General features: G+C 43.7%; 1 protein-coding gene and 1 long non-coding RNA gene across 2 annotated transcripts in view; one reads left to right on the top strand and one right to left on the bottom strand.

Annotated features, from left to right (window-relative positions):
* The window catches only part of LOC310843940, a 70,428-nt gene extending 52,949 nt beyond the window's left edge, over window positions 1-17,479 (top strand). Inside the window, exon 4 of the long non-coding RNA XR_014563803.1 lies at window positions 16,837-17,479. This is a non-coding gene — a long non-coding RNA (uncharacterized lncRNA). The remainder of the gene's footprint in view (window positions 1-16,836) is intronic.
* A 131-nt stretch (window positions 17,480-17,610) lies between these two features.
* On the bottom strand, window positions 17,611-24,103 carry AMER2 (APC membrane recruitment protein 2). The gene is made up of 2 exons (XM_083736753.1): window positions 21,249-24,103; window positions 17,611-21,071 (listed from the first exon to the last, which is right to left on the bottom strand). Exons 1-2 carry the CDS (start codon window positions 22,111-22,113, stop codon window positions 20,188-20,190), a joined length of 1,749 nt encoding a protein of 582 aa, XP_083592879.1. The 5' UTR covers window positions 22,114-24,103; the 3' UTR covers window positions 17,611-20,187.
* Window positions 24,104-24,304: the final 201 nt, after the last annotated feature.

Genomic DNA, 24,304 nt, shown 5'->3' with positions numbered 1-24,304 from the left:
AGCCCTCATCATCATCACCACCACCACCTCTTGCCAAAAACAGCAGCGGAGATGAAATGATTGGCTTTACCTTTAGATTTGTTACCACCCCGTGATAATTTATAGTATAGGGTTGAGGAACCTGTGGCCCTCTGAATGTTGCTGGACTACAACTCCCATCATCCCTGACCATCATCCCTGGAATCCAACAATATCTGGAAGGTCACAGGTTCTGTGTAGTTTACTGCCTAGAACCAGATACCAAATTGTAGTACTTTGGAAGACAAGGAGTCAAGAGAAGGACTTTTCATCATCCATTGTGGTAACCTTCCATTGGTGTTAAGCTACGGCCTCACTTCCTGCTTGCGCTATCTGCCTCCAATCATGTCTGCCCGGTCCAAGGTTCCTTAGCCCTTGAATCCTGTCTGGTCTCAGTTCTGCCCCAAACCCAGACATGCCCTGAGCCCAAACTGCTCCTGAGACTGAGATCGCTATTGTGCCTGACATTATTCTTAGTCAAAGTCATCAGACAGCCCTTGGCATCAGCACAGTTTCCTTTCTCACAGGATTAATCAGCATTAGTTGAGGAAAGATTGAAAGTCAGAAGCGAATAAACTGAGAATGTCTTCCAGAACTGGACAGTGCTTTCAGAGTCTTTGAACCATAGCCCTAAAATAATCACACAGCTGAGTGTCTTGAGGTGATTGAAATGTTTGGGGGCTGTGGTTTGCCAGCAGTCTTGAAAATATGGAGGATCCTATCAAACACACCCACACAACCTCTGTAGATTTTGCACAGATTCAGATAAGAGGCCGCGATTAAAAGACAGACAAAACCTGGCTCTTCTCACTCCTCTCCAGCAACACCTTTCTCATCTAACCTGCTAGTCCTCCTTCAGTACATGCTAACTATTCTGCTGAGAGGATGCAAAAGCACAATGTGCGTCAAGGGGTACGGTTTGGTCTTTCCTTGTAATGTTCATTTAGAGGGATACCAATGAATCAAGGGATTTTTTATTTTTTTAAAAAAAAAATGCATGTAGTTTTTGTTGGTTGTAAGCTTTGATCAGAAAAGAGGCTTATAAATATTTTAAAATAAACAGCTCAAAGGGTGAGGCTGTGGAATGGAGGTAAGTTTTTCTTTCTTCATCATCCGCAGCCCAATTCTATGCATGTCTACTCAGTCCCATTGAGTTTAATGGATCCCAGGTAAGCATGTATAGAAGTGGACTTTATAACAGAGGTGCAGCCTTGAGACAGAGATTGGGGGTGGGGCGGCAACACCGTGTTGTGTGTGTCATCATTGTGAGGTGCATTGTCAGGAAGAAGCCTTGCCCAGCTTCAATGGGTGTGGCTCCTCCTCTCTTGTGCTCAGGAGGATCCTACCTTTGATGCTGTGTCACGCTCAGCTCAGCAGTTCGGCCTCCTCTGCCCCCTCAATTTTGGAGGGGCTGAGCCTCCTGCTAAAGAATATTGAGGGGGCTGACGACACCTCTGCTCTCAGGTTGGAGCGGCTGCCCTATAAATGGTGTGTGTGTGTGTTTCTGCATTTAAAATACTGGCCCTTTATCAAAGCATATGACACAGAAAAGACTAGCAGAGCAAAGCATTCCCCATAATTCAAAAGTAATTTAATTACCAATTTGGTTTCTCATGACATTAATTTCAGAACTGAATAATCCTTCTTCGTGCAAATGTCAGCAACAGGATGTCAAGTGGACTGCAAAACCCCAGGCGCCGTATCTATAAAACCAGGAGACAACTAACCCAGACTAATTCAATTAGAGTTTGGGCATTTCAGAAAATGTAGCTTTGCTGAAACTAGGTATTCTAGATTAATTGAATTGTACACGGAGCTAAACCGAGAAAGGCTAGTAGTGGAAAGTTTCTGGGTTTCTATACAAAATGCTGCAGTTCAGTTTAACAGAATGTTGGGAGTTCTGAGTTCAGATCATCGCTTTGCAAAGAAATCGCAGGGTGAGCTTAGTCAAGTCACCATTTCGCTATTTCAGTGCTCTATCCAAAGGATAACAGCAACATTGAGCTGTACAACAAGGTTGGTCTGAAATCAAACAAAATAAATCTGCAAAGCAATTCATAAGCATTACATAAGTGAAATGCTGCATACGCATCATATATTTTAAGTACATTTTTAAGCCTCCTGTCAAGATTCCTGGGGAATCGTAGTTTACTAATCACAGAGCTGTAATTCCCAACACCCTTAACACTTAAACTCTGGTTTCCAGGATTTTGTTGAGGGGGGGAGAGGAAAAAGTACTTTAAATGTATGGTGTGAACACATCCACATCCACCCATTTGAACCCTTCTAAAGGGCTGAGTACAGACCCAGAATTCTTTGTGCTGATGCACTGACCTGGGTGTAGCTAATTACTGTAGACATTTTAAGGCCACAATAAACCTATTCAGCCCTCTGTTCTAAAAACAGCCACATCTCTCCCATTGAGAACCTCTGAAGCCACCCATAATAAAAACCTGCACAATGCTAAGAGCCTTGGCTTGTGGCCCTTGCTTTAGAGTCCAGTTCCAAAAGCTTTGGAAATTCCTCTATGCCCAGAGCATCAAAGCCAAAGGCCTTTGAATTCTGTTGGTGGCTTTAAGGATTTCATTGCTGCTGGAGCATATTCTCATTCCCTCGCTTAGTAAAGTGTGTGCCCTGTGTGGGGGTGTGCAGGATGCCCAGCTAGAGGTAAGGCATGGATTCCACAAGACATGCAACTCTAGGAAATCTTCATTGCTGAGTCAATCTAGGCTCTTCCACAAAACAAAGAAAATCAGCTGAAGACTGCAAATGTGTGCTACCTTCATATTGTTTCTGAATGTCAGTATTAGAGGTCACTGGCTTTCAACCAGCATTGGCAAACCCAAATGTGCATCCCACTGAAAGCAATGCAGGATAGCTCACATTTGAACCTGGCTGTGCTTTTGGAAAGGAGCTCACCTTAGGCCCCCGATACCTGATCCTGTGGGTTAAACCACAGAGCCTAGGACTTGCCGATCAGAAGGTAGGCGGTTTGAATCCCCGCAACGGGGTGAGCTCCCGTTGCTCGGTCCCTGCTCCTGCCAACCTAGCAGTTCGAAAGCACGTCAAAGTGCAAGTAGATAAATAGTTACCGCTCCGGTGGGAAGGTAAATGGTGTTTCCGTGTGCTGCTCTGGTTTGCCAGAAGCGGCTTAGTCATGCTGGCCACATGACCCGGAAGCTGTACGCCGGCTCCCTTGGCCAATAAAGCGAGATGAGTGCCACAACCCCAGAGTCGGTCACGACTGGACCTAATGGTCAGGGGTCCCTTTACCTTTACCTGATCCAGCAAGTGATCTATGCATGTAAACAGCTTTTTGCATATGGCAGAGGTTTTCAACCTTTTGGAGTCCATGACTCCCTTGACCAGCTACATTCTTTCTGCAGCACCCCCGTGGGGCTCAGAAGCCCAGTTATGTCACCCCTTGCCTGCCAAGCTGGCAGCCTCTCACCCTTTTTCAAACACCCTCCTTTGTGGAGTGCTCCCTCAGCCTCCTCTCCCCTCCTCTCCCCTTAGGAGTCCTCCAGGCAGCCGCCACAGCCACCCCTGCTCTCTGAGCCACCTCAGCTCCTGGCAACCAGCACCCCCTGGCCAACCCCAGAGGCACCATTTGCTTAAGGAGCTTGCAGACAGGGCTGCAGCAACAAACAGCTGTGCAAGCCTTTGGGAGGCAGAGATGCCAGAGGACATCAGACGATGGAGGGAAGGAAGGAAGGAAGGAAGGAAGGAAGGAAGGAAGGAAGGAAGGAAGGAAGGAAGGAAAGAAAGAAAGAAAGAAAGAAAGAAAGAAAGAAAGAAAGAAAGAAAGAGGGACACAGGACAGTGGACAGTGTTGCCCGCGACAGCAGTGACTGGGGACCATTGGGATTGGTAGGGCAGAAGCCAGAGAAGCCAACAATAGATGGAGCAGAGCCAATGACAAGCAAAGCCAACACATTCTTATTTATTTCCCATCCTTCCCCTGCTAAGTTCCACAATGGCAACACTGAGACTGAGGAGGAGGCAGCTGTCGACCAGATCCACAACTTCCTCAACCAGATGAAAGGAGGCAGGCAGGTTTGGGCTGGCTACCTTTCAGAGATGCTCTCTTTTATGTATTCAGTGGTCTGCTTGAGTCTGGACTAAGGAATCTGAGCTTTGATATCCAATCACAGAACATTTCAGTATTGGGGCCACTGCCATTGGCCCTTAAACTCTGAGTTATGATTCGCAGCTTTGGAGTTTAAACAGCCAATCACATTGAGAGTGGGAGTGGTCCTGGCCTTCAGAAATGTATATAAGCAGTTGTTTTGCCCCTGTTGTCCAGTTCTGTTAGTTCAACGGTGGTTCTTCACTGTGTCTTGCTTTGTGGGAACTTAGCTACACTTCACTCCCATTCAGTGGTTCCCAATTAGCTAAGTACTGCAACCCTCACCCCCCCTTTCTCAAAAGCCAAGCCATGACCCCCTATGTTTGAAAATGTTGATATCTCTGTGGTAGCTTTTGTAATGTGAACGGTGCCACCACATCTTCCAACATGTCCAGTGCAAACATGGGCCATGCTCCTGCGTGAGTCACATGACCTATGCAAGAGCACAGTGCCCCAAAATTTGTGCCTTTGGGTGCCGTAATCTCACATGAGACACACATCCATCCACACTGAGAGCCAGTGTGGTGTAGTGGTTAAGAGCGGTAGTCTCGTAATCTGGGGAACTGGGTTCGATTCCCCGCTCCTCCACATGCAGCTGCTGGGTGACCTTGGGCCAGTCACACTTCCCTGAAGTCTCTCAGCCCCACTCACCTCACAGGGTGTTTGTTGTGGGGGAGGAAGGGAAAGGAGAATGTTAGCCGCTTTGAGACTCCTTGAAGGGAGTGAAAGGCGGGATATCAAATCCAAACACTATCTCATGCATTTTGGGGTGCTGCGTTCTCACATGAGATAACAGCCATCCAAAGCAGGATTTCCTGGACAGTTGGTGGGTTTGTGCCACAGGCCCCCTGGGTGGGTTACACAGATCTTTTGGGGACCACTAATTGGGAACCCCTGCTCTAGTTGCATCCCGCATTGCAAATTCTGCACTGGGCACTGGGTTGAACTAGATGACTTCAAAGATCCCTTCCAACTTTATGGTTCTGTGAGTCTGAGAAAGGAAAAAAAAATGAGATGTGTAAGCTAAAACCTGCAGATGTGAAAAAAGGCTGATAGTCATATCTGGGGGGGGGGGGTGGCCAAATATTTGATGGTAGGTTTCTAGTATGTTTGAATGCTTGACCTACCTATGCTATGAAGCTGTTAGCTTAAAGGACTAGGTCCAGAACCTTCAGAAAATCTGTGGCAGAGACTCCAGGTTTCTGTCATCCCCACACATGATTGCATCAGCTCTTCTTCCCTTGGGAATCCCTTTAATTCATTTTAGGCCCCATAATGGAGGTGAGCAGGCGGCCAGGAAAAGCTGCACCTTACAGAATCAAAAGACTCCAGAGGCCACACAGAGCCTCCGTGAAGCCCATTAATGGACTTTTGGGATAAAACAAAGATGCTTATGTTTTTCATTTCAGTGTAACTGAAGTTGCTCTTGCATGAATGGACCAACTCCCAATGCATGAATGGTGTGTGATGCACAAGCAAACTGTCCTTAGATGAACATATTTGATTTGAAACAGACCTTGATGGTTGCTGAAATCTTGGAGAAGCAGTATGTCTGACATGTCTAATGCAAATCACCAGCTTGGAGAAAACCAGATGTGACAAGATAAGGTTGAAACGAATTCCCAAAGGGAAAGGGGGAAGATTAGAAAGCTTGTTAAGAAACCTGCTACCATCTGGAAGGCAGTAAGGGACATAGATCGGTAGAAATTAGTCTTCCCAGGGGACAAAGCTAAGGTGCTTGCAGCTGCCCTAGCATGATCAATTGGTGGTGAATATCACATATACCTGCGTGTTCCAGAGCAATTTTAGACTGTACTGTGAGTTAATTTTAAATTTATTAAGGTAACCGGCGACACACAGAAACTAGATTATGTTCCCTTTTTAATCTGAATGTTAAGACAGAACAACACATTGACAAAATGGCATCCCAGTTGAGTTCCCCCCTCGCCTTATTTGTATTGCAAGGATTATTTATGTCCTGATGAAACAATAGAGTCAACATACATTGTTGCATCATCACATCATCTTCAGTTGGCCCTGGCCAGAAATTGCAATACCACTCTGGCAGTAGTACACAATCCTTGGGTTTACACACTTACTTGCCAACTATACATTTCTCAATGTGATAATCATTTATACTCATCTATAATTCTGATTAAAAAAAAATTCCTTCCAGTAGCACCTTAAAGACCAACTAAGTCAGTTCTTGGTATGAGCTTTCGTGTGCATGCACACTTCTTCAGATACCAAGTGTGCATGCACACGAAAGCTCATACCAAGAACTGACTTAGTTGGTCTTTAAGGTGCTACTGGAAGGAATTTTTTTTGTTTTGACTATGGCAGACCAACACGGCTACCTATCTGTAACTATAATTCTGATGTTAATTATGCTGAATCATTTCCAATTTTCTGGAAAACCTGGAAATAGAGATGCAGATACTACACCAGCCGGCCCCAATCTAGCGACCTTGGAAACCTTTCGAGCTATAACTTCTATCAGCCCCAACCAATATGGCCAATGGTCGAGAATGATGGAAGTTGCAGTCCAAATTATATGGAGGCTGCTACTTCTGGGTAGGGTGTCCTACACAATTTCTCACATCTAACTCCCGTGTATTTCAGTGACCAATTTTTATTTATTTATCTGGTCGGTTCACAATATTACAAAGCAATTTAACAATTAAAAATGTCAACTTTTACAAGCAACTAAAATGAAAACTTTTGCAAGTGTTTGCTCCAACTGCAGATTTACTGTGCATCAATAATGGAAAGAGAATATTTTCTTCAATGGGTGGCCCACCCAGTGTCCCCAACTGACCTCCCTCCCTCTCCCCATTGACAACAACTTTGCATCTTCATATGCTGTTCATGACGACTCCTGGCACATTCCCAGTACACCATCCTAAAAACATGGTAAGGGGGACTTGAGTGCCGGGAGACAGCTCAAGCACTGATGAGGATGACAGTCTGCAGAGGCTCAGGCTCTGAGATGGAATCTAAACACATATTAAAAATGCTGTAAAAATGCTTTAAAAAAAGTTTTAAAAACTATATTGAATTTGACATAGCTCGCCATCACCATCTAGTGTCACATTTGTATATTGCACTTTACAACGCACTTAAACTGTTTTATTTGCAGCTGTATAGCTGAGTCCTGAGTCTATTTTGCAGCATGTCAATGATGCAATAATAGTGCATTAGTGGTGGGTATATACTGAACCATCCACACCTCATTCCACTTTATTAGTTGCTCTGCAATAATAACTACTTTGTTATTGCATTTTTGCCATCTGGTGGGGCACTGTTGCACTATAGCTCAACAAAAGCAGGGCAAACCACCCCTACCACCCCTGGAATGTTTCTGATAGGAAAAGTTACAGGACATGTAGTGATTGAAAACAAAGCAAGATGTGCACCCTGAAACTTTTGCTGGCACAAATAGTGCGACTGTGTATAACCACCCCTATACCATCATAAGCACAAAGCATCAGGAATGCACTATGAAAAGGGTGTTTGCAGGGAGCCCCAGGTTGATCCATAGCACTATTTAACTAAGCAGTATTAGTGAAACTCTCCTCCCATTATATTTGTAGAAACTCACAGGCACACTCTTGAGATTTACTCTTGTCACGTTGGAAGCTGGCAGTTGTTTCCAGTGAGCTATAAAACTCCTCTCAAGAATGGCTGGTTTCACACAGACCTTTTTGTACAGACTCAAACAGGCGAGTCTTTTGCTTGGGTTAGTCACGTAGATCCTTAGAGGGGGCAAATATGCTAATAGAACTGTAAAGCAGTATTCTATAAATAGTGCCAACACTGAGGTCACTTGAACTGATGCAGAAATGGAAGGATTCATATTGAAATCATAGTTCTTCTGGAAGCAGGGAGTTGACATTCACCTTTCTGCATTTACTGCACCGACACCGCCTTTTATCTGCAAAACTGTTTGTTTTATGTTGGCTAAAGTGCATTTTGCACCTTGTGGAGCTAAGACAGACAATCGGTACGTAACCATACAAGCTGGCTCTGCCTATTTTATACAAAGGAAGCAGGGGGGGGGGGAGAAATCCTTCATATTTTTATTTTTTTTTAAAGCAGCTAGTAGTGAATGCCAACCATTGTTGAAGCAAACCTGGTGATAATGCAAATGAAATATTGAGTGCCTCAAAGGGAACAGAGGTACGCAGCTGCCTAAAAGATTCAACATCCAATTTTGCTGCAGCTACCCTGCTATTTCCATGGGGAAAGCCTGTGGCTTTTCAGTGGAGGGACAGCTCAGCACATGCAAAGCAATGTGTCTGTGGAGCTATTCCTCACAGTGAACTGGACAAGGAAACCTGCTTTCAGAAGTCTCCACCAGATGACACATGGAGCACCAGAGCAGAAGCACATTAGCTATGTGATGGATGTATCTTGAGAAGGTGGATAGAAATGGAAATGAAATATTATTATTTATGGCCACATTATTTCCAAATGTTAACTACCATAATACAATCTACTAATCTGAAAATCCTGTAAACTGCCTGAGTGGATCACTGGGCAACAAACATAAACTAACCTGTGCTCTTTAAGGGGAAAGTGGAGTATTAAATAACCTCTGCTACTGTATTAGTTTCATTGAGAGCAACTCACGTTGCCTATAAATGATGCTCGACAGATTTCATATTTGCACTTAGGCGAACACTACCACCAGTATTTTTGTACATGTAGCAACTGTGGACTCTCATCTTAAACAGTTTCACACATGCAAATCCAATTGCTTCTGTGGAATTTTGGAAGTTGACTTTTCTAGTATTGCAGGTGGTGTTCTCCATTTGGTTTCCCAGGCTGGTGATAGAATCTCAGCATTGTAATATATCTTCCATTTTTCTTTCTGTTTCTCATGGCATGGCACAGGGACATTCCGTTTTTGCATAGGAGAGCATGGCGGCCATTTGGGGTGCCACAGTATTGCCCCCCCAAATTTCTTTTTCCGGGGCCTCAATCTCACATGGCACCCCAAAACATGCACTCAATGATTTAGCTTGTAATATGATATAAACACCAAAATATAATGTATGCCATTAGAACAGTTCATAAGTAAACACTAATACATCAGGAATAGAATTATGCACACTGTTTGAATAGCTAGGATATCTTATTAAACCACATACCTCGCACTTTTGAAATATATGGTTCTTCTTCATATATTAAATAAGCCACATGCTATCACACTGGATAACCAAAGAAGAAGAAGAAGAAGAAGAAGAAGAAGAAGAAGAAGAAGAAGAAGGAGGAGGAGGAGGAGGAGGAGGAGGAGGAGGAGGAGGAGGAGGGAGGGGATTCTTGTAGGTAAAAATGAACTGTCAGTTTCAATGTGCTGAGCGCAAGACACAAAATCAATATTTTATAACAATACAAATCCATCTCAGTCAGCTTGAATCACGCCTAATGCAGCTTTTTGGAAGGCAAGTTAAAGTCTCTGAGGTACTTTTCCCTTAAGGTTGTTAGCACCTTCTGTAAATGGAGTTTTGGTGCACTGAGACGTTAGTGTCATTAGGAGATTCATTTTGAATCAAACTCGTCTCTTACTTCCCTCACCCCATTCATTGGCAAAAATAAATTGCTACCTCTAATGGCAGCCATATTTTGTGTTGCATGTTATGGTAGTCTTAGTCATAGTTTTATCAGGCTGAAGTAGGTTTTTAAATAAGATCTTGGTGATATATAAAACGACAGATTCTACTGTCCCCATTTCTGGTGTGACAATGCTTTACTTTTCAATTCAGGGGACTATCATGTGCACAGAGTAACACCTGATGGTTACACACCCAAGAAATTCAAAGAGTCTTGGACAGTGCAGATGCACAGCCAGATCGACATCAACATTTGCTACAGCTGCAGAAAGGTCCTTCCACGCATGAATATCACTTGCTGAATCAGGGGAAATATCTGTGATTTCAACAACAGAGACATTTGCCTCATAAACCCTTGCTTGCACCCAATTATAATTGCCTCTAGGACAGAGGCTTAGCAAGGTCAGGTGGTACCCGGTGCGATTTTTTTTAGTCACCCCCCACATTGCAATTTTTGGGAACGTTGCCCAGAGTTGTTGAGCTTTTTGGGGGGATGGTACTCCAAAGTTGTAGACCTTTTTATAGGGAGGGTTGGCCGTGAAACTGATACGCCTGCAGATCACGCAAATCCAATGATCACATAAAACCGTGCCAGAGCCGCCAACCAGGGGTGCCAGCACCGATCACCAAAATCAGACCGCCGATCGCATAAAACCTGCCGGGGTTGCAAGCACTGCCCTCTGGGAGGTGCGAACGCCACCCGCCGGGAGGTGCCAGGCTGATCGCTGGGCATATCTGTGCGATTGGTGGGCGAATTTTTATGACGACGATCACACCAATCACAAAAATCCACTTGCCGGGGGTGCAATGACCGCCACGCTGATCCACCCGGGAGGATTTTGTCACCCCCCCAGACATGACACCCAGGGCAGACCACACACTCTGCTCTAGGATTCAGGGCTGCTTAAGGAACAGATGTGGCTAAGAATGAATGTTCTAAGACTATAACTTTGTCTGGAGTTGTAACCGTTTCTGTAAAAGCAGCTATTTATTTAAAGCAGATAAAATATTTTTTTCTTCAATGTGTTTGTGTGGAAAAAATACAACTGAACTATGTTAATACTTCAATGGTGATTTCTTTAATGCAACACAGATCAAAATAATAATAATAATAATAACAATAACAACAATACTATATTGATGATGGTGGTCCTTACAGTCTCAAACCAACATCATCAATTTGCTAAATAATATTTTTACGTGGACCTGGAATTAAAAGTTTAAAAGGAAGGAAAAAAACATACTTGTTAACAAATCACAAAATCAGGGCAGGCAGAGTAACGCAATAGACAGCACGTAGGATTGACTTATTTGAAAGGATTGGATCCCGTTTCTGCCATCACAAGCTAAATTAAAAATGGCAGTGATTGTGTTAGCTTCAAATTGAACATGCTGAACACCAGGGTCAAGTCCTGGAGTGGTTGCTTGCTAAAATGGAACAACAACAAAAACGGAAAGACACGATTTGCATTTAGATCAGAAAGAAAGATTACCACAACAATATACAAAACCGTGTGGAATTCTGTATAACAGTGAAACAAATTTTTAAATATAAGTGGAGGTGTGTATTTAGAGATTGTTTTATCATTTGCCTTGGAAACCTATTTTCTCTGGTGCCATATTAAAATACAGGAAGTTCCTGTATTTCAACTTCAGTGGCACATACTCAAAACCAAAAGCTTTTTTTTTTTTTTTTTTGAGATTAATTGCTCCAGAATAACTACCAGTCCCTGGATTATAAATTTATGCCACACGTGCATAGGTAGTGAAAGGAGGAGGGACCTATTTTACGATTATTAAACTACCTTGATGTTGCATGTAAAAGCTTAAGCTGCTAACTATTTTGTATTAAGTGATACCGAGTATGTGCCCCAAAGCTCTGACTAGTCGTTTTAGTCAGAACAATTATCTTATTAAGAGACAAATTATTTCCACCTTACTCCCTGACAGCAACTGTAATTTGTACACATTTGTACACTATTGAGATAAATCAAACACAAGCCAGCTGCACTATCTACCCAATACCACTGCTTTTCGCAGTGAAGAGTGAGATCCCATCCTAAACAAAACTGATCCTCTAACAACAGTACAGTATAATAGTCTAGCAAATCCTGCTTTTTTTTTCTTTTATGAGCTATGCAATGTTGCTTGAAGATGAATAAATTGAGGCTGTTTTGAGAAAGGAGCATGATTCCAACAATGAGGTAGTGGAATGACGTGGGCTTCTAATAAAAATGCACTGACAAGGATGTTCATCGAAAATGCACTGCTGATACAGGGTGACATGCACAGGGAGGGACAATGCATGTATAGCCTGCAGTATGCACTGGCTGCGGAAAGAGAACATGTATTTGGCAAGATGAGGGAGGGAATTCCCCCCCCTCCCCGGAAAATGCACTTCTGGTTGGGTGAAAGGGAATGGGCATGGAGAAAGCATTGCTGGCAGCAAACAAATTGGATGATGGATAAACAGGATCTAATCTCTGCTGGCTGTGGAGCAAGAGGGATGTGCATGGAGTCTACACTGCAGGCAATTTGAAAATACACAGCAGCAATGAGAGGGAGGCACGTTAAATGTGCTCCGCTGGCCCTGGAATGGGTGTAGATGAAAACTACAGGCAGAATCTATGTGATATTGGAGGGGAAACGATGTCTGCATGAAGAATTCACAGTGTGTAGAGAGAAGAGGAGTTTGTGCTGATGGAGTGTGAAGAACTAGTTGTTCCACTATATGAGCAGACAATATTAGCCAGTAACACTGACAGACCATAGAAGAAAACTCAGGAGGTTAGGAGGGATTTCATAGGCAGACACATATGGAGGTACCTAGATTTTGACAATAAGGTTACAAGCTCTTGCATATGTTTAGGCTTTGTCCATCCCACTCAAAACAGTGGGATTTATCCATACCAAGCTAGGGATGTAAAAAGCAGACTGGCACAATCCCATAACTGATGTCATGTTGGAAATGGCATTAAGAGAAGTGTAGGCACCAATGATGAAAATGGATGACATGTTTTATAGGGATTCCCATATGGTTTTTCTAGTGCTCAGTGATGCATGCGAGTGAAATGTTATACCAGAACTCCATGTGTTCCCAGCATTCTGTCCTTGTTCCTTCACACTTCTCAGCTACATTAGTTATGAACAAAAAGTGCTTCTCTGCCTAATCAAGCCAATCACCTCCAGAAGATTCTACGAAAATGCTGTGCGCAGGATGAAACTTGTCAATCAGAAATGGAGGGAGAAAGGAAGAATAGACAGGATTGGAAACAACTTAAGTCTACCAGGAAGGGAGCCCTATACAATCCAGATTTGCCCTAACTGCTAGTGCACTGAAAATAGGCCAGGACACCTCTAAATGTTCTGCCTGTGGATACAGAATAGTTCACAACTCTCATTACAGAGTTGGAACATAAGGTGACTTCAACATTATTCAATGATTAACTCAGGTTCACACTTGACAAAGAGCCATAGCCAGTCCTGACAGTACCTACATGATACACGTGTTTTTGAAACATATAAGGTGTGCACCCAAGCCACATGATGTTTGGACCAGCTCTTTGATGAGATTCTCTGAAAGGCTGACTTCTGTTTCAACATGTTGAAGATCTGTGACGGGAGCTCTCAATGTCTTTTCAATTTTATGAAAAGCAGCCATGATGGGGGTCTCTGAATTGGGCCTGTGGGGGGATCTAACCCTTTATCCCCACATTGAATTCTCCCTTCCCCAAAGCTGCTGTTATTGTGGTGGGAAAGACTTGACCAGCTTAAGCAATGAAGCTTGTAAGTTTCCTCCTCCACAGCTACAAGCAGTTTCTGGGGGACAGGCAGTGGCGGAACAGTTACACTCTGCCTTCCCCAGGCTGTGTCCCCAGTCCAAACTGGGCCTTTCTTCTTTTCTTGTAACAAAATTGCAACTCCTGTGCAATGTCTAATTTGGACCCTCCATTGTTTAGTAAAAAATTGCAATATGCCAATAATTCACCGCAGGTTTCACAACTTCACAAACTCTTGTTCCCAGATTACCAGTTTCCATTGCAGTCAACGCCAATGACATGAGCAATATCTACCCCAAGATTATTTTAAAATGCACCCATTTCATATCCAGCTCAAAATGGTAATAAATAATGTCAGTATAGATATATATGGGCAAATGGGTGATTTCTGCCTTAAAAAATAGGCACAGAACACACTGTTCCTCTGCCCTATGTGAAATATCTCAATACGTAATTCTCTTGGAGTCTTTATAGGATCAATGTATATTTTTCCTCATCTAGAGTAAAGAAAAAATACAATAATTTCATACCAACAGCATGTGCTAACCGCCCCATTTCATTCATATGTGTGCACACACACACATTTTTACTGTTAAATAAATGTCTAGCATCTAAATTTATGGCACAATCAAACTGCCTCATCCACAGCTTTACTGAAACAAAAAATGAGTGCTTTTTGGAAAACATGCCATTTAGTAGGATGAAAAGCTGAGGAGCCAAATCAACAGCTTCCTTTAAGCTTGGGCAGTCCCATAAATTTGCAGACCAAGTAACAGTTTTGCTTCACTAAGCAAAGCATGGCAATTTGATTTCTCTGGGATAGTGAAGCACTATGCTGTGGGGGGAGGGGGGACAGACTGGCCTCAGAATCAGACATTTTGAAGACTTTGGTGCAATATCATTTTAGTCTAGATAAATAATTCAGTAGAGGCCATTAAAAATTAACCAAGGAAGGAATTTTCATAGGAGAAGCATATGAACTGAAGCCAACCAATTCTGTTCATTGCTAACTTAGGAGGTTTAACGGGCAACCAATTCAATTCTTCAGTAACAGTAAGCATGTGTTTGCTTTGTCAAGACAGGGCCTGTCTTAAATCTACTGCATGTGCTTTATTCCTATGACTGCTAATGGCTGGAATCCACATACCATTTATCCCAGGCTACTCAAATCAATTGAATTGCTCCAGAATAAGTGCATTGTGGACTCCTGCCAATGAAGCAATGCATGTGCACTGAGATGAGAACCAAGTCTTTGTCTCAGATGCAGACCACACCTCTGGCACCTCTTTACAATCTATGGGAGCAAAATAAGATCACACAGAGCAATCCGTGCCTTTAAAAGAAAGCTCCTGTTTAAAAAACATATGCCACAGAAAATACTGGAAGTATACATCATAATGTAACATATTCTAAGAACATGTAAAAGGTACCAAGTGACCTATAAGTGCAAAGAGTAAAAAATACCAAACACCTGATGTAGCATACTCTTTTCATGTTATGTACAGGGAAACAACTGTACAAGCATCATCCCAAGCAGAAGCCTAAACAAATAAAGCCTTCTTTGACGAATAAAAATAATAATGACATCATTATTAAAGAATACAGCATCTTTGGGATCTGGAAGATCATTTCTGCCTATCAAGGCTGTAGAAATACATGAATTTCTTTTATTAAAATGCACATCTCTACAGAATGCCTCTAGTGTGGCCACTTGCACATGGTTCATTCCCTTAATTCCAGGACTCTACTATTTTTCTCAATCACCAGAGTGCTCTACAGATCACAGAAGGGAATGAAATACACCTAACACATGTTTGTTGAACATCCTCTTCAGTGCATTGTCTTAGGCACTGTTTATTTTCTAGTGTACAAATATAATCTTCTTATTAAAAATAAAATCATCATGGTCAAAATTAGTGGCAATTTGTAAGCTGTGGAATTAATGATTTCAAAATCATTAGCCACTCAAGTCTATAATTCGATGCACATCTGCCTGTAAGCAAGACCACTAAACAGGACTTCCTTCAGAGCCACCACACACCAGATTGCACTGCACAAAATGGTGCTTTGTGAATAATTAAGGGTCAGTTCTTAAGACCCTGGTTCATGGCAGCATGTGGGTTGAGTGTAACACTGCTGATGAGGGCAGGGCAAAATGCAGGCACAAAATGAAAGGCTTGGATCTGGTTAAATAAGGAAGCATCACACACCAAGTCAGCACTGATACAGTTAACTCACATGTCGTCGGTGCAGTGTGGTGCTTCCACAGGCTATGTTTTGGAAGTGTGGGAAGCACCTTACGCTGCTTCTTTTCAGGTCAAAGCATCATGTAAGAATCGAGTTCCACATATTCCTGGCTACTGAAAGTGCCTTGGAGTTGAAACACTGACAATAGTTTGATGAGTTTGCAGTTCTGAGACAGACATGTGTAAAGATCATTCTCACATGACCTGTACGCAATCACACAAACACCCTATGAATGCAATGTCTGCAAGACTTGGCCTACGGACACTACATTCATGCAGAATATACCACATCTTCAAATTGTGGACTCATCCCTATGTCCGCAGAGCCTTCATAAATCAGCCAATCCCCTTACTATGATAAAACAAACAAACACTCTTCTCCTCCTCCTCCTTTTCAGGATGATTGTCATCAACTTATAAATACTACTAGCAGACAAATGAACAGCTACCAAAATGGGTCCTACCAACTGGTAGCTACAAACTGGGCAAACAATGTTATTATCTTTCTGATCCCCTCCACAGACCTACTTGCTACATGCCAGCCATTTCACCTAAACAGTGGTGTGTTTTAGGAGAACAACACTCTTGTTGATTGTAGTGAATAGACTTCCAGCATAGTAAACAATGTAGTTTTCACTCCAAACTGACATTACAAAACTGTGATCATTCATACATCATTGGAGTGTTAACAAAAATGATATTATTGCTAGTCAGATGTGTACTTGGTGCTACTCCCTTACCAGCAAAATTGTGTGAGCACTGTTGGTAATGGAAACTGCTCTGTCATGCACAATCAATGTTAAAAGTGTTGCTAGTATCCCTGGAAGATACTGAGAGTGATTTACACTGCTCCCATTTTACTGTGACAAAAATGGTTGTATGTGTGATGCCTTCTGTGCTTGCTAGCCTTTGAAAGAAAAGCAACAACTGGATGTAAAATGAAAAAGCAAGAAAATGAAAGACAACACAATTTTAATGGCACATCTTAGTCATAAATGGAAGGGGAATTTTATCTATGGGTAACTCTATTGTTTCTTCATACATAACAGGCTACAGATCAGCAAAATGCATATGGTGAAAAATTGCAAGAGAGATAAGGACTCCCAAATGGCAACGTTGTTTCATAGGATTTTAAAAGATGCACCACTGTTTTGACCTGCAGCTAACTCTTCCGGCATATTACAACATCCTCTTTCCAGCTCAACTTTCAGCACCCTGCAGCACTTCTCTACACAACTGTCCTTTTAAACAAAATGCTATAATAGTTTTGCATAAAAAGCATGCAGAAACAGCATGATCTTCACTGATGTAAAACAATGAATAGCTGTTTATTATCCAGCTTGGAATAAAATTTTGTGTCCCTGGATTCTTGCCTTTCAGAGTATTACAGCCACAAGGGGACAGTCTGTGTAATTTGATGTAGTCTCAGGGCCTTCAATGAGAGAGACTACTCGCACAAGGGTAAGTCAATCATTCTCCATCCCAAATCTACAAAAATTACACAAGCACTCAAGCAGAATCAGGTCAAATGTGAATCCCATTCTCAGGCAAAGTTAAATAACTGTCAAAATGATTTGGCAACATTTGCTATTTGTACCATTGGTCTGTTTGTCTGTGCATGGAAGTTTATGTGCCCTTCAGCATATTACAGAAATGTGTGCATGTATTGTATGTGTATCCATAGGAATATACATGCATATGTACAATATGAATTTGTAAACGGCTGCACACCTGCAACCACTCACAAATACATTCTGAAAGTATACAAAATAAACCCACCTGGGTTCATTAGCACTCTGCTTCTAAACATGTTTTTTTTAAAAAAAAACTTGGGAGACCCATTGATTACCACTGAACTACTTATTGCCAATTAATGACAATTAAGCATGCTTAGAACTCAGCTTTCAGGGTCTAGCACACAGCAATAAAGTAAATATGGGGTGAAAGGCTAAGATATGACCACTACCTCCCTCCTCTAGGATAATGGAAGACATGGCCCACCCCAACCTTGTTGCATGTAATTTGCAAAAGCAGTTTCCCCACTATTATCTGGGATTTCTGTGGACCATAGCCTGTATCTGCATGGTTGCAAGCAATATACATTATTGACTGGGATCCAATGGTCTGTTTAAGTTCATGGAAAGGCTTTGCTGTAGCCTAATGATGATTTTGTTTGAACTGCTGATCCCCATGCCATATTACAAACTGCTTTAACAAGCTCTTCCTCTCTCCTTCAAAAGCAGTTTACTATGTGGCATGTGGGTTGCTGTTTAGGAAAATATGTCTGAAGTCCCCTTAGGATCACAAAACTTTGTTTCATTGTTGACCACTGGGACCACAGCGTCACCAGCGTCAATTGCCCAAAGGGATGGGGAGTTGGGAATTATGTTTCTTGTCCACTTGCTCATCCCAACCCTCCATGTGAAGTGCCAAATGACTTATGAAACTGAATATACTTTAAAAAGCAGTTTGTGACAACATATGGTGATCAGCTGATCAAAGTAAAAAGAAGAGATAAATCCCACATGGCTTACTCAAGCCCTTGCACATGCTTAAAATCATCCTTGGGAGTTTGACCTTTGTAAATAAACATTCCGGTTCTTGATTTTTTTTTTTGGCAGTTCTGATATAGGCTACATTAATGCAATTGAAAATCAATGTGATATAAGCAGCCTAGCTGTGGGCAAGAATACAACCATTATATGTTCTAGCTTTTCTTCATTAACCTTAATGCTCTTATTCAAATGTATACTATGTAAACCAATATTTACTTATGGGAACTTAAAAAGGAGAGGTTAAACGAACTCTTATAATTGATTTACGGAAGGAAATTTAGAATTTTCTACATCACAAAATATATATCGTTTTTTAAAGTAAGTTTTACTTTCTTAAAAAATAAATAGGACCTCTGAAACAAGCTTTTTGCCTAGTGGTGTTCTGCTTTATTAATTTACTTTTGTTTAAGCCCTGTCATATTAGACCACAATGGGGTTGTTTCTATCTTGAAAATAAATCTTTAGGCACATCATGTGATGCTGCTTCACTGAAAAGATGTCAATACAGCAACCACTTTTCAGCAGCACTGCTTATATTCAGTGGCAACAGACATGTCTGTTTTGTCCATGGTGATAAAACTCTTTAATGGACTAACAGTTCGCCAATTTTCTTCTCTTTCTTAAAGGAAAATAATCTTAAGTCTAAAAGTTGGTATGTGTGTGAAATACAAACTTTCACACAGCAAATACCAAAAGCTAAATTTATTAAGATTTGAAAACAAACATTTTAAAAATTGGTTTGCAGCCTCAGGCTTTAGCTCTGCAAGTACTAAACTGAAATTCTATTTTTTAGAAAGTCCTGAAAATAAGGGGTTTGCAGCAAAAACACCATTAGATCCTTGATTCCAGTATTATGCATGCTCTTGTAAGATTAACACAATAGACTTGCCTACCCTTGGATGTTAGAGCCAATATAAAATTTTGCTCTAGTTACTGTACTTTTAAGAAGGTCCATACATTTAGAACTGTAAAATTATCAAGCTATAAAAACTAATTTTGTTTCAACTCTAGTAAATACAGAAAGACATTTTAATTTTAAAAAGCTGTAGCACTAAGAGTATCATATGCATCTATCTATACATGAAGAACCATTTATTGTATAAATGTTGTAGTTGTCTCTATATTGGCATTTAGGAAAGTTATTCCCTTGAACCTGATTATTTTGTGCATTGGAAAAATATTGGTGTAAACAACTGAGAGTTCACTAGATGTCTTCATTATCCACTTACACTAGGACAGATTCAAAGCAAACAGACAGACAAACAAAAATATATCTTATTATAGAAATCCATCTAACTTGCTAATCTACCTTTCACAAGTGAGTTGAATCTGCTGCTGGTTGACAGTGCTCTTTCTATCTCAGGTTAAATACCTGGGATTTTATGGTTGTTGCTATTACTCTGCTTGACATTTCCCCACAGTTAGAGCAAACATTTCTCAGTATAGGTTAAAAACATTTAAAACAAACAAATGTAAAATTATATATACTGGAAAACTTCTTTTGGTCCTCTCTTTCCCAATTTGTGTCTTCTTTGAAGAATTCATGGCACAAGTTTGCATTATTATATTTTATATACCTAATCAAAGTCCTGCTTCCACAAAAGACATGGAAAAGTGGCTTCCCGAGTGGTTTAGTGCTTCAGAAAAACAGATACAAATGTTAAAAAAGTGCTCAAAAAGAATCTAACTTTATATTTATATATATACTATATATCAAGATGGACTTTAGAAGCACACATCCCTTTTGTTCACAGAAAGGGCACATGTAGGTGTCTTCCTTTAGATGATGCCAAACTGCTTATTAGCAGGTTTCTGCAAGACTGACACACCCATATTTATCTCCTCCTATTTTTTGGCACTTTCATGATATGTGGCTGTTTTACCTGTTGTCCCTGCTAGGCTCCGGTAACTTGCCCGGTGTACAAGCACTTTAGAAACTGGGATTTTTGTTCTAGGGATCTCACTTTTGGTAGGCTGGTGGTGTGCAAGATGATGGCTATTACTGGTATCTGGGCCATGACTGCCATGTGGCGACGTAAAATGCTTGATACTGATGGGTATCTTGGAGTCCTTGAGTGAAGTTGTATGGGTTTTGACTGGGCATGTTGTTGTTACTGGAGACAGTGGCTTGCAACAAGACACAGAGGCTGCGTCTTCTGCAGAAGTAACTGTGGCTGTGTTTTCATCTGGATCAGCATACAGATCATAGAGAGCATCCCCACTGTAGCTGTCCCTGGGAATTACCTCTTTCTGGATACTGTTGGCATTGTCCTCCTCTGGCCCAGGTGTTGTGGAATCCCAATAGCCTTCATCGCTGCTGGGGATGGCTTCCTGTGGCTCCTTTTCCCTACACTTCTGGTCATTCTTGTGGCTGTGGTGAACCGGAATCTGGTTGAAACCAATGTGCTTCCCAGTTGTCGATGCATCCTGAACCTTTTTGGTACAACCGCCACCTTTGGAGGCCTCGAGGGATTCTTTCCCTCCCCCCGGGGTCTCCTGCGGCTTCTCCGCTTGCGACAACACATCCCAGAACTCTGGGGCGCACGTGTCCCCCACCTGTTCAGGGCTGGCCATCTCTTCTCCTCCTCCTTGATAGGTCACCACGCTGGGGGGCTTTTTGGAAGCCCCTGCTTTGCCAACCCCAGGGGCGCTCTTGTCGCTTCCACCTGCGCCACTGCCACCGCCGCTGCCCACGTCCTCCTCCTGGTCGGCAATAATGTCCCCACAGCCTGTAAGAGAGTCAAAGCTTTTCAGTGAAGTCACGTCAGCAAACATCAAACAAATACGGTCAATGGACGGCTCAGAGGGTGGATCAAGAGAGGAAGGGTCAGGGGCTGCCGCCGCCGCCTCTTGGCTGCGTTCACACTCGGGTTCAACAGGGGGGGAAGGCTCGATGGGGATGTCACCTGTTATGGCGCCGTCCTCCTGGGTCCCTGGGCCATCGCCATCTCCGGGGGGTGGCTCGGGGCGGCTTTCCTGCGCCGGGGGCTGGATCCCAGGGGGCTCGGCTCCCAGTGGTGGTGAGGTACGTGGGGTGGGCTCCCTGGCACCGACGTCCTGCTGCTCTTGGGTGGGCACGGCCTCAGCGCTGGGGTGGGCCAGCAGCAGCATCTGGTCCCCACTGGCCACCCCTGAGGGGGTCTGGGGGGCTGCTGCAGCCGCCGCCGGGGGTCGTGGCGCCTCCTCTTTGATGCACTCCAGGCTGGCCGTGAGGGAGCCGGGCCTGAGGTGGCTGGCCTGTCCCTCGGCGCCGTCTCCGGCCTCGTCCTCCTTGCTGGGCTTGTCCCTGCGGTGCCACCTCATGCTGTTGAAGAGCCCCTTCAGCCCCCCGCGCCCTTTGGGTCTCTCCCCTTTGCCGCCTTCGCCCGAGCGGCCGTTTTTGCGCAGCAGAGAGAAGAAGCGGTGGGACTTGCTCGCCGCCGAGCAGGGGGAATAATCCTTGGGGGCTCCGCCGCCGCCGCCAAACTGGTCGTCCCCTCCGCCGCCGCCGCCGCCGCCTCCTCCTCCTCCTCCCGGTTCCTCCTTCTTGCCGCCTTCGAGCACCACCTCGGCCAGCCCGTCGTGGGTCTTGCTCCTCACCATGCCCGGCTGCCCTCCGCCCGCTTCCCCGCCTTTGCCTTTGCCGCCGCTCCTCACGCCGAAGATGCTGGGCATGGCGCCGCCGGACTTCCTGCGCTTGAACAATTTGAAGGCGGTTTTGTTGAGCTTGCCCGATGGCGGCGGCTGATCGCCCACCGCGCTGAGCTCGGCACAGTCGCCGTGCACCTCCATGGCGGCGGCGGCGGCGGCTGCCTTCCCTCCTGCAGCTCCCCGCCGATGCCTGATTCCTTTCCCTCGCTCTCTCGCTCGCTCACTGACAGCCTCCTCGCTGCTGCTGCTGCGGCCGCCGCTGCCTCCTGCCCGTCACCATGGCAACCCCGGCACGGCTAAGCAGCTTTTACTCAGCCCTAGGCCTGGGCCTGCGCCAGGCCTCCGCCGCCGCCGCCGTCCATCCGCTCGCTCCGCAGCCAACCTGAGCTGTTACAGCAGCCCACAATCAAAGCCAGAAAGCGGGGATGGCGGGAGGGAAGGAGGGGCGAAGGGAGAGGCGACTCCCCACCCCACCCTCCGCGGCTTTCCAAAAGCGGGGAGGGGGAGGGCTTATATAACTTAATCCATTTGGGGCTGCTGTGACTGCGGCTGCTCGCTCGCTTAGCATATGCCTGGGCAGGGACGGAGGGAGGGGGCTGCTTTATTTGGGGCGCATGAGGAGGCTGTTGCTTACACACCAGAAGTATTGGGAAGCGGGGGGGGGGGGATGTGCATCATTCACCTGCACAACTCCTTTCCTCACGCTTTTAAGCTCCTGTTTTATTCCCTCCCCAGCACCTGGCTTCCTTTTATGGTTGGGGCTGGAGCCTTTCTTCACTACAGCACACCCTCAAGTTTCCCAACTCCATTTTGCTGGGAAAGATACTCTGCATATGCTTGAAGGCACTTTCTCAGAAGGAAGCCTGAGCGTTAGAAAAGAAACCAAAAGGGTCAGATCCAAATTGCATTGCTGGAAACCCTTTTAAGAACCAAGCGTTGGAAAGAGGGCATGCATCTCATGTAGCCAGAAGGATGGAAACAAAGGGTGCATTTTATTATACAGCAAGTCTAATAAACTGGGCAACTTTCATGGGGTCTGGTGGCGTTCCTCTTCCAAAAGCCTTTCAAAGATGTGTTTCCCTAGAACCTAGAACACATTTCAGCATCAATACCCAAATTGTAGAAAGAAAACATTCAGGATTTTCAAATCCTCTGTCCATGTTGCTAGTAAGGATGTGAAAACAACTTCTCAGTTCATCAGAAATTTCTGGACCAATTAAAATAGTTTTGGTGTGCATAAATAGTCCAATGTTAGGTACAAGTACAGTAAACAACAGCAACCTGTAGAGATAATGCAAAAAGTAATTTGATTCGGAGCTCAGTCCTGTTATCCTCCAGAGTTAACAGCAGCTGGCGGGGAGGATTGCATCAGGAGAATAATGCAGGAGAAAGAGTTAACCACCCCTCCCCCTAGGCCCACTTCTCCAGTCACTGCTTCTTCCCCCATGACGGCTTTAAGATAAAAACAAAAATGTCAGGAAATCCAGTCACAGATCTCTCATGTGACATTGACAAAGTCCTTTCTTACTTACTCTCCTGAACAGTTACGGGCCAGCTAACTCTTCCAGAACATTTTGCTTCCACAGGATGTCGGCTTGAATAACTCCCACGAGGCATACTTGTGAATTTTTTTTCTTGTGAATGTTTTATCCATGTAACTTGTTCAAAAATGAGATCTGAGGCTAGATTTCTACGTATTTCTGATAGATGTAATCATTTCTGAGCAAATTGTGGGGATGAAACATTCCTGTGAAACGATTTTCTCCACTATCCACTACATGGAACAGCTGCATTGGGTGTGGCCCTGGAGATATAGAGGAATGGATCCTGTTGGGAAGTTAGTCTCCTGAATTCCTTTGTATTCCCATCTTCATAGGTTGCGTGACAGACTATATTTGCAAGAGCCCATATCAGATCCATTATCATAACCAATTATCAGCTGCAGTATCCCTGCCCAAAGAGCTGCTTACGCCATATCAAAAATGCAAGTGAGATTACTGCTTCTATTGTTCTGTGTAATGAGAATCACGAATGATTAAATAACATTTAAGTACCACAGAAGAACTTATCTTGTGTTTTAATACCCACTATGCTTAATGCGCTCACTGGAAGGACAGATTGTGAAGCTGAGGCTCCAATACTTTGGCCACCTCATGAGAAGAGAAGACTCCCTGGAAAAGACCCTGATGTTGGGAAAGATTGAAGGCACAAGGAGAAGGGGACGACAGAGGACGAGATGGTTGGGCAGTGTTCTCAAAGCTACCAGCATGAGTTTGACAGGAAGACAGGAGTGCCTGGCGTGCTCTGGTCCATGGGGTCACAAAGAGTCGGA

The sequence above is a fragment of the Podarcis gaigeae genome (assembly GCF_964106915.1).
Source record: "Podarcis gaigeae genome assembly, chromosome: 4".
Taxonomy (NCBI): Eukaryota; Metazoa; Chordata; class Lepidosauria; order Squamata; family Lacertidae; genus Podarcis; species Podarcis gaigeae.
Note: the sequence above shows the minus strand (reverse complement) of the source record. Positions and strands in the feature narration are given on the sequence as shown.

Coding starts and splice junctions, on each gene's coding strand:
- AMER2 (XM_083736753.1), bottom strand. CDS start 22,113: ATGGAGGTGCACGGCGACTGTGCCGAGCTCAGCGCGGTGGGCGATCAG. Junction 21,072..21,248: donor GGAGGACGGCGCCATAACAG/GTGACATCCCCA, acceptor ACTCTCTTACAG/GCTGTGGGGACATTATTGCC.